The sequence below is a fragment of the Neodiprion pinetum genome, chromosome 3 (genome assembly GCF_021155775.2).
Source record: "Neodiprion pinetum isolate iyNeoPine1 chromosome 3, iyNeoPine1.2, whole genome shotgun sequence".
Lineage (NCBI taxonomy): Eukaryota > Metazoa > Arthropoda > Insecta > Hymenoptera > Diprionidae > Neodiprion > Neodiprion pinetum.
Window position 1 is genome coordinate 26,971,354 of NC_060234.1, and position 11,450 is coordinate 26,982,803.

Here is an 11,450-nt window from a genome sequence, read left to right on the forward strand (position 1 = left end):
AACGAAACGAAAAGTAAAGGGAATACAAATTATCTACACGTGTGTAAGAAGTGACAAATGGCGACAAATAACTGGGTGTTATTTGATACAACAGGCCTGCAGAAAAGCAACGCCGCGCAGAAAATTATACACGCATTTATAAACTACAGATATTAAACTTGAGTTTCGGGTTAACGAGCAATTAAAGCTGCAACACCGGAGGCAATTCATTCGACGGCTGCAAATTGCGTTACGCTTGAGTCAAAATACAATTTCAGGTTGATTGCTGTACCTGAAACGGTGGTGAAAAATTTGGGTCAAGTTCACCGCACTCGGCCAACGTCTGCCGATTCCGGGTTTCGCCCGCCGAACCATGAAGACGGTAATTTTGTCGATTATTCAATCGTCTGTGATCTATTACGCATTTGATATATAATAATGATTGCCGGAAATTGAATCTGCGCTTTCGGCTCCGCGTAATATTCGTGCGTATCCATTCGTGTCGGGCTTACATCGCGCACGGAAAAGGCCGATGCATCGGAAGAGTCGACGCGATGCAAAGGACGTGTCTGGATTTCAATTCGAAGAGATCCGCGTCGTCACGGCCATATTTAACCGACTGCATAAGTCAAGTATACATGTATGCGATACGTATAGCTACGCACATTCGAGATGCTTCGCTGTGCAACTTATACCTTAAATGCGCAACGTATAACGCATCAGATTTTAGGTATAGTTCACGGCTGGTCTGCTCTTGCGCACTGTCCAGAATACGCTTAATCTCGAGACACGGTATATTTATTGGCAAATGCACAGCGCCATCTCATCTCAGTACGATGTTCTGGATCTTATTAATTACAACAAAATACTTTGGTTTTCGTTAATGGATTTTCCCCTAAGAACATATTTCATCAATTACAGCTGGAATCCAAATGATTTTTTAAATACCTAGGTGTTTTTTACGAAGTAAAAAATTTGTGTCAACTATGCAAGAAATCGACGGAATCTCAACCGAAGAAAAGAATTCTATAAGGTAACATGATGGTTTTAAATGAGAAGAAATTCTTTAAAAACTGACGATAAGTCTGTTTGCACTGTACACGTGGAAAAGTTTAATTTCTTTGTCTGAAAATAAGAACACCGTAACTAACGTAAGAACTAACGTAAGCGTGATAATATTTGCGAGCGTTATTAGCAGCAGGCTGGAATATTTTGCGATCTGCATGCAGTGAGATAAAATTAATACATAATTGCAAAACAAAACTAATAAAAACTGTGACGTTGATTATTAATGTCAAGTAATTTTTATCCCGTTTCCATCACCCAACGCCGCGATAAGATTGTAGAATATTGTAATGATCGTTTGCGCAGCTTTACGAACGCGATTTGAATACAGAAAAAATCCAGAAGTCAGCTGTTATAACTTCTGTTTTAAAAATTCATTGATGCAAATTTGAGCGGACGGTATTTTTTGAACAATTGGTCATATAATGGTTGGTGAAAACCAAAGACGATTTTTTCATTAATATATGGTGCTTCAATCAACATCGAATTATACCCAGTACAGGTGGATGTACGTTTTTATCGCCATTATCTTTGCACGCTGCTTATATATACTACCAGTGGAATAAACGAATTAGAAGAAAGCGAAAGGTTTCTAATCTCCGAATACAATGCGCAACGCGTATAATAAACACCCTCAGATACACGACGGCCGGATAAGGTATCGTGAGGTTTTCAGGTATCCCGCACCATGTAACCTGTAATGCGAGATTGTCGAAATGAGACCCGAAATTTGCGAGGTATGAATTTTAAAATAATGAAATATCAGCGTAACTTCATCCCTTCGCCCTTCCCTTTTGCCCTTCGTAGTCTTATACATTCTCAAAAAAAAAAAAAAAATGCCGATTGAATTTATTTGTACATATTTGTGTTCCCAATTTTCGTTTTTCTACAAGACAAATTTTCGTATTTACAGTCTGTCTACGTTTTTAACTTCGTCTCGTTGACTTTTTGATCTTTCGCATTTTTTTACCCCACTCTAGAGAACACGTGCGATATAGAACACCAGACAACGGATTATCGCCTTAGCAAAATTACGGACAAAGTGACCTCTGTCCTTCCTAATATGTGTGTTTAAATACTTATAAAGATGCGTCAAATGTCCGCTAAACCTGACAGTTTGCTCAACAATTTGTACCCTGCTTTAATAAGCAGCTCACGAGTTGTATGCTAAGAGACGAAACAGCTGTTCTGCAGGCCGCTTATAATACCGGCTCGGTTCGAGACATCGCTGAACGCTAATGCAGCGCTGACCGTTTTCGAACGTTTATAAAATTGTAAAATACGATCTGCTAAAAATACACCGACTCTCTGTTGAAAATAGCCCTAGGTCTAAACTGAGCGTGAAATTGAACGCGTGGCCCATTTCAAAAATTTTCCCAACATACAATGTTACGCTTGCCCGACTTAGACTTCACAAAGGCTTCCCGCTTTTCGAGGGTTATATATTCCAAATAAAATTTCTGAGCACCAGAGAAAAATTAAATTTTCATTGACAAAACTTTGTCCGGCGTAGGGTACTGAGCTTTGAATATTCTGATGATACGAATGAGCCGATGATAATCGAATCAGTGGTTTTTTTTCCGCATCACCTGTGCAAATGGTTAAACTAAAAATATAACGGACATCTGCAAGTGTTTCATTAAGTTGGTTTAAATTCTTCTTCGCGAAATATACGCAAATTTTGATGAAAACACGTCGATATATTATATGTACTTTGCGCACACATGTGAACATGGCGATATGTGGTAAGGTAAAAATACGCAATAACGCTAAGTTATTGAACAAATTTCAAGCGAAAATATACCGATCGATAACTTGGGTGGAATAAGAAATTCCCGAGGAATTTGGAGAGAGAGAGAGAGCTTGTATTCTGCACTCAGCGACGAAAGTGGTTTAATTAGGAAAGAATGCCAAAATGCATTAGTTAATTGCGATCGCGGTTGGCGACCGGCGAAACGGCGTTTTGGCCTGAAGGCCGGGGAATGCCTCAGGCTAGATTACGAGGTACCTACTGAAGGGTCCGCGTTCGGGTTCGTATAATTTTGGGAGCGGTTTCTGCCGGTCAATTATCAGGCCCTCAACCCCGGCTCGAGACGCGGATCTTAGATCGTTTCGATCTCGGTTTCGCTTTCAAGAAGAGTTTAACCTCCTACCGAGTAACATAGGTATCTTGTTCAAAATTTTTTGGATCGAGAGTAATGATCCTTATTTTGTATAGACTGTATCTTTGAATGCAGTTCAAGTTTCGTAACACAAAGTGGAGTCAAGTTACTTGAACCTGCAGTCTTTCGTAGTACTACAATTATTATAATTACGAATATTTAGATCATTAAAAACTTGGCCTCTGATTATTGCCTCAGGTTAATTCAAGTCGAAGTAAAAGGTCCGATTGGTCGAGGCCGAACCGGATGGATTTATAGTTGAATTTGAACATTTTTTTAGAACCAAAAATTAGTTTTTCGGAAGGGAGCTTTCTTGAGATGTGCGGGACATTAATTTTGTGAACATTTGAAAATAAATCTGGTTATAAAGTTATCTTGGTGCAGAAAATATTGTCATATATCTAAATTCTGTAATTACTTCTACAGCAAGCGAAAATCCTATCGTTAGATTTTATACAAACAAAGTCATTTTCCTCAACGTAAAAAAAGTAAAAGCATTTGTCTAACAACAAAGATGTCTGAATTTTGATAAGTAAAATTTGAAAATGGTTAAAAAGAAAAAGGTGGCTGGTTAAAAATAATTGTATACATAATAAAATCTGTGCAGAATCTTCCCTATTACGCGATACAAGATTTTTGTTCGCTGCAGCCCCATCGATTGAACAAATGATGCTTCAACGTGAACATGGGCAGTAGGATGATCACGTATTCTGGACGATTGCAGATTGACGCGTGTGTCGATCGCTATACGCTAGTGTGGGAGTTACAGTTATAAGGTGTGTCGTGGGCGAGGAGAGAAATGTTTAAATTACTGCATTTCTTTCTTTTATTTTAAAGACGCCAGTGCACTGTATAGTAATGCAATTTTAAGCCGAGACTAAATGCACCGTGGGCCGATAAACGATTACGAGAAAAATAACGTGAAATAATAGTAGCTGCCAAGAAAGATCCACCACGGTAATTGACGGTGGTCATAGTGTCGTTATGGAAATCGGACTTACCCTTGACGACGTAATGATCCTTGGTATCCATGCCCGATATTTCAGTGGCGTCGATGATAATGTGAACATTCATTCTACCCTCACTAGAACAGTCACAATCCGTTTCCCGTTTCCCGATTCCCGTTTGTCGTACAATTGCACTATATCGTTAAAACGGTGGAATTGCCGCGGGTATTAAACCGTAAAAGCCACACCGCACCGCGAGACGGCGAACCACTTCACCACACAGTTACGTCTCGAAAGAAATCCCACCGAGAAACGATTTTATTTATTGCACGTTCAACCTAGTATAATTTACCCGTGTTATATAATTTACACTTTATCACAGCTAATCACTTACGCACACAAAGCAAGAAGCATCAGCCGACGTCTGTTCGAGACGCGTTCTTGATTTATATATTTCTCCACCTAATCACACAACATCACCGACTCTCATCTCTCACCTTGTCCGCAGATACATACACGTCAAAAACACAAACAATTCACTAGACTTTTCGGAAATTATTATCCTGTAGCACCAATTTACTTTCTTTACACCTCAAATATGTACACCTATACAATATATACATGTGTACATATATACGTATATACAAACTTCAAACGGTCACCGTCGCCTTACGTCAGAGGATACGTTACAAGTGCCTGTCGACTAAAGTCACCCAGTAACATTCGCAAGACTGATTTAACACAAGAGTTGAACACCGTCGTCAGAATCAAAAAAATGGATTTCGACGAAAACCAAACGAAAAGGAAAGAAAGGAAAAAAAAAGAAAATTGCACCTTATCACGAGTAACTCAAAGTCACGCTGCGGCGGTCCGTTCGAGCCTCTTCTCACGCCTCCCTCGGAGGCTGAAAGCTGCAGCCTGATCGCGACGTTCAGCCGGTTCAAGTAGTCACGAGGGGTGCTCGACGAATACTGCGTTCATGTTGTCAAATATCATATTTATGCTTCGGTAGAGTGGCGAAGGTACAATATGTTATGGCCCGGCGTCTCACGCCTCGCGAGTAATCGTCGTTCTTCCGCCGTTGGCACTTGTATCGCTTAGCGTAGCACTCGAATTGCCGGGGTGGTGGTGGGCAGCGACGCTCGTCGAGGTAAGAGGTGGGGGTGGGGGTGGGGGTGGGGGGCGAACCCCCGTCGAGTACAGGCAGGAGGTTTCCCGCGGATCACCGACACCGAGGCACCGCGCACTTCTCTCCGTACGTCTACCTTGACTACTTGCCGCTGTCTGATCACAGCCGACCTTTACTACTGCGAATCTTTCGCGCTGCGCGCTGCTCGCTGTTTGGCGGTTACGATTCTATCACAGTATCAGCGTTTCCGAGACAGCTCTCTTCGATTATCAGAGACTACTTGTTCGTGTCTCGTGGTTTGTACGGAAAGACGGGTGTCCGAATAGTCGCAGGTATAATGTTAGGTAGCGCAATTTTTCATAATTCTTTTCGACGCTCGACTCACTTCCGATGTTCATTCGTCTCTTTGTTATTTGAAAATTGGCTTCTCGTTTATTTACTCATGTATACTAGGATCTTTCGATTCACGCCTATCGAATTTATGTTTCGATCGTTGATTTTTCTCCGTTTACCGATTGCGTTCGGTTCTCTCGATCGAACTCAATCGAGCTCTCTCGACCTTTTCGACCGTGGGTTGTATCGTTGGTAGGGGGAGTTGTTGATAAACTTAATCGTAATCGCACCGAAACGCGCGCGCGCGCGTTCCTCTCACTCGCAGTTCGTTCGACGGATTGCACTCCTCCTGGGAATGCGGAGGGTCATCTCCGGCGCTGCCCCTTCCACCGTCGGTTTTCCTACTCGATGAGCAGCGACGCGACGCAGGAATCAAGGAAGCAGGCAGGCCCGAAGAGCGATCGGGGCGAAATCGGACCGCGATCGAGTTGGGCTCCGTTCGGCCCGAGCTCGACGTACGAAACGGGTACGAACCGACACCCGGGAACCTCGGGGAAACCGTCGTAGCAATCCACGACGCGGCGGCCGCCGATCTGAGCCCAACGACAGGTGGGTCGAGGTTGTGCTCGTGGTACGAAAGGCGGCCCGAGATCGTGGTGGGGCGACACGCAGGTAAAAAGCTGCGCAGGTATCGTTCGACAGGCGGTTAGCTCCTCTGCATTCTCTGTATACGTGTGTGTTTGCATAGACGCCTCAAAGTTAGAAGACGTCTCTCCGTTCGTTATCGGATATATTTAGGTACATCGAGTAGGTATGAATACAATTCTGCCGACACCTGTACCTACACTTTTACTACCAAAATTTATTTATATTCTTTCTGTGCTCGTTCTATTAATTTTTATGTATATATTGTGATACGTTAAGATGTGTCGCGGTATTTATTCTCCCGATCGTTCGTCGACGACGAACGACGACAGCTTGTCAGCTTGCGCATGTTACGCCTACCTTGGGTATGTGTTCTGGCTAAGGGCCTGTTAAGAAAGGAACACTCTATCTGGTTGTGACCTTCTAGCGCTTCCTTCGACTTCGTCTCCTATACCATACAGGTACACGGTCGATCGATCTCGCGTTCCTGTGTGGTTTTTGTTTTCTTCCCCAAAGGTACAATTTCCGTCGACGAACTGTAGCTGGTGATTTTTTTCATGGTACCGTTTTTGCAATCTCTAATACATGACAGTTTATCCTTTTTTGATGCAGTGAAAGGATGAAGTGCGTAATATTTATACTCTCACAATTTAGGATATTGTAAGTCTTCCGTTATAAAATTTTTTGAAACCAAGAAAAAGAGAATAAAAAAAAAAGGAAATGGAAAGATGAATTACCCCAAATGGAGAGGTCGAGACACCTTCACATTTTGAGGTCCGGAGAATCGCCCCCCATAATTTTCAGTTTGTGTGCGATCTGTGATAAATTCTTTGCCCGATGATATCCTGAGAACGGGTAAACGCATTTGTATTTTGATCTCATTCGACGGGGCTTTTCTTAGCTTATACCGCTTGAACCTTGGAGTCGATGGGTCCAGTAGTTTTCGTATCGTTTAAATAACTCCATGAAGAAAAACATATTCATTTGTTAAGGATTTATGAGCTCGAAACGCATCTAAGCGAAAAGTTTTTAGGCTCGCCAATGAAGGTCAACCATGTTAACTACTTACTTTGTGTCAAGATCATTCTATTTTTTCTTTTCCACTTTTGCAATACCGTTGTTTCATGCAAGTGAACGCTGACATTTTCGTCTGCAGTTTAATAAATAACACCTACGCTTTAGCAGATTCGTAAAGTTCACTCTTCAGTGAATTTCTACATAAAACTGCGGCCAAAAGAAAAAGCGGCGCATCGTCGAAATCAGCTGAATTTGCTGATAACGGTTGTAACGATTCATTTTTTCTAAATAAATGTGGTTCCAATAAAAATCGGACGGTTATCTTCATTCCCAAAACAATTGTAACGATGAATCTGTAAATCTTTTCTTTTCAACATTTTGACGTAATACAATTACAATGCATATCATAACGTATTATTGAATTGCGTACAGCTCATTTACTGATTACCCAGGTTTAAGTTTGCCAGAAAAAGAATGTCTTAAAAATAATGTCGATATCGTGTTTTAAGTCGATATCAACAAAACGAATTTTTTTTTAAAATTACCTCATTATGAGTGAACGTTAATAAAAATTTTATTACAGAAATCACTGTTACATGATGTAATCATTTATTTTATAAATACCGTGGATAAATGACGACTAGAACGCTCAATAAATTGACATTAGTGGTCAACTGTGTCTAAATCAATTAGAAAATGTTATCGACGTGCTTACCACATTTCCAAAAATTTTTAATTATGATCAAAATAGGTATAATAAGAATATTTTATAATTAATTTTCATTCTATTGTGAGTTTGAAAATCAGATACGATTCAAATTAAGAATCTCATTAATTCCGGGTGCATAAATGGCCATCAAAAATAAAAGTTTCTTCACAGTCCTTGATACGTTTCATCGAAGTCATAACATCCAGAGAATAACAGACTGGTGCTATAATCGTCCGAATATGATAGACAAAACACTCGACGCCCGTAGCAGGTAAATTTCCAAAGAGTATTGATTCCGGAATCGTCATTACTTGTCGTTCGCAGGGAATTGAAACCGCAACGCGTAAATTATCATCACGTCAGTGCTAGATAATTTATAAACTGCACGAATGAACAATACCGAATCAGCTGGAGTGAAAGAAATGGTGAAGAATCGGTCAACAAGTCGAGAATAACTCCGTTCTATTCAAATTCACAGTCATGGTCACGGCCACGATGCAAACGGTTACGTAAAGATCCGTCCTTTTGACGTGACCAACTTACATTTTTCCGCCTCAAAGCCCATGGTTATACTTTGCACGTGTCCTGGTAATTCTAATTTTCTGCAAAACACATTCATACCACCTGCATTTATTTATTTATTTATTTTTTTTACCTTCAACACTGAAGGGAGTACTTTTTTGAATTGTATTTATTGTTTCTTCTTTTGTGAACAAAGAAAACTTACAAACGCCTATAAAACCTAACTAGGATACTCGACAGTTCAAGTCAGTGGAAGATTAGCCTTGATGAGACAACAAATAACGTCACCTAGAAATCATTTTAAGCCTGTCAAGTTATATTTCCTCTAAATTCTAAAGGGACCAGCTCTACCATGAATAATTCAAATCAGATCGTGTCCGATAATCCAACCTAATTATTTCGTATCAAGTTTTTTCTTCTTTCACCTCAAGCTTACGATTAGAGCCCAGTTTTTTTTTTCTTCAGCTTTGAGCGATACTTCCTCATGTCTATTTCGAGAAACTTATGCCAGTAAATTATTATCGCCAAACAGTAGTTTTTGTACATACAGAACAGCTACACCGACACTCTCTAAGCATAGAGGTTCAACTATGATAACTTATATATTTTGAAGTCCTATTACCTGTAGGCATAAACTTGTGGAAAACCCAAATCCATGGGATTTGTTGGGAAGAATTGAATTTATGCAGCTCAACGTACGCGACAAAGTGTCACAATATAGTTACTAATATAATCGATGGGATTCCCCGTGTTTATTAATTAAATTAAAAGATATTTCACAATCTTGTTGATGAAATTCCTGTACCTCGTAAGTTAATTATTGCCTAATATTCTATGCCAGTGTTGATTTCTATAATCGTTTCCCAAGAGAATCGACAATTGAAGATTTCCGTTGACCATAAAACATCCCCGAAAGCTACACAACCGTTTTGCTTGAGTCGGAACGAGCGCAGCAATTTTCGCATCAGAAATCTTTTTGATGATATACAGAGTCCGACTTTATTGCCCAGCCAATGTAGAATGTAGACGGTTGTATAATCTGTGAGTAAAGTAAGCGTAATGTTTTGCGAGATGAAGGGATGAGTGCAAAAAAAACTTTTCACTCCGGAAAAAAATCCTACGGAATTAGTCCGTTTGCCAGATATTTATATATATATATATATTTTTTTGTTTTTATTGTTGTTGTGGCAATGATAGGTTAACAACTTGTTTGGTATTTGCGTTGCTCAATTTCAGCATAAGTCACTCAAATATCCCTATTATCTAGGCTTTTTCCGTACTCCAGGTATTTAAAGTCATGGCAAATACTTGAATATGGAATAATAATTTGCTAATCAACTCGCACGACACGCAGTGCTCTTATCTACAGGAGAATCTTCGTTTGCCCTTCAGAAGCGTTAGACACGCTGCACAGGTAGGTAACATACGTATATTAAACATCTGGAAAGACCTTCTCGCCTGATTTGACCTCTCCGCACCTGTAACCCCTGACCTTTGCTTTGCCGCAGGCAAAATATAGTTTTCGCGTCGATAAATGGGTGTGCCATTTCTCCACCACGAAAAGTTTCGTCGACCACTCGTCCAGACGACACACACACGCACAGTTTGCTTCGGTACATCTAAAAATAACCCCCGGCAGTAATCTCTTATCGTCGAATTAGACGACCCAATTTCATCAAATCTCCACATCCGGATACTGCAGGTTGTAATGAAATTTCAGAAACGGTTGGAGGAAGTTTCACAACTCAACTTTGAAATGATCAGTTCTGCGGTAGAATTCGATTGTGGCAGCAAGATTACACGACCCAAAAATATCAACTTTATACAGTTCACCGCCAATTATTTCCCAACGATTTAAAAAATAAGTGTGTTGATCAACTTATTTTTCCTAGCTTTGTATTGGCTGTAGATGGGTTTACATGTTGCAACCGAATTCACTCTTATGTTAGGCATGAAGAAATCTACACACACACGTACAATCGCATCTCGCCTATATCAATATCTGTAACGTTTATACATTTTACGTCGAGGCTGGAAAACGTTTCTTTATTTTTTTTTGTTTTTTCTTTTCAAGAAATCTCAAGGTAGATCCCGGGATTGTAAATTATCCAAACCCACCGCGAGAGCAATTGCGAATTACGTAGTGTTGCAGTTGGCGTTACATGCCATCAGCATTGCGCAATTCATGTCAGGCGGGGCTAGTCAAAGACTCGATACGCATCTGCATTCAGTGCGACGCTGCAATCCGCTTCCTGCAACATTCCGAATAATCTAATCGGGGGCGAAATAAAGATCGAGGCATACGTAGCTTCATTAGTCTGTGCAACACGTCGCTAATCACGGAAATGCTTTTCAGTTCACCAGGGTACGAAGTGCTCGGATATAAAGAACATTCCGATGAAGCATTCTCTTGATATTTTGCGCTACACCCGCGACTTGACAAAAATCAGACAAAATTGGCAAAACTGATGCCTAAATACTTGAAAATTTTTCCACGTGCGGTGACTTTTTCTTTTTCTTTTTTTTTTCAACGACTTGATTTGATCATTGCTAAGTAAAATTGCTTTGGTCCGGTTGCTGGCAGACGGTTGAAAACAAGTTGCAAAACGTTGCATGCAATTTGTGTCTCGCGGTATAAAAGTTGCGTTAAGTTTACCGTTCTATATATTTCTACAAGCGGTAAAAAGATTAGTTTTGTTTTATGACCAGCAACCTTATCTCTCGACTCTGGCGAAACCTTGGCTGTAATTCTACAAACGATTTGTCTGAGGTTCACGGACAACGAGGCCTGTTATACAAAACATGTACTAGACTCTTTACACTCGATTTTCATTTAGCGCGGAATATTTTCACTTGTCAATTGACATACACGGTAAAGTAACGGGGCGGGTTCGGCCCGTGGAATAATGACAAACTGATCATTACGCAGATCACAGAACGGT

At 40.4% G+C, this 11,450-nt stretch overlaps 1 protein-coding gene across 6 annotated transcripts in view; it reads right to left on the reverse strand.

Annotated features, from left to right (window-relative positions):
- LOC124214657 (uncharacterized) overlaps positions 1-11,450 on the reverse strand; it is a 134,340-nt gene that overhangs the window by 99,022 nt on the left and 23,868 nt on the right. For 4 of the 6 annotated variants that reach the window (XM_046617166.2, XM_046617165.2, XM_069134420.1 and 1 more), the window contains exon 1: positions 4,208-6,177. The exons of the other annotated variants lie outside the window; for them this stretch is intronic. In XM_046617166.2, the coding sequence (XP_046473122.1) occupies positions 4,208-4,280 (73 nt within the window). In that variant the 5' untranslated portion in view covers positions 4,281-6,177. Of the gene's footprint in view, positions 1-4,207; positions 6,178-11,450 lie in introns of those variants that run through there. 6 annotated transcript variants of the gene reach the window in all.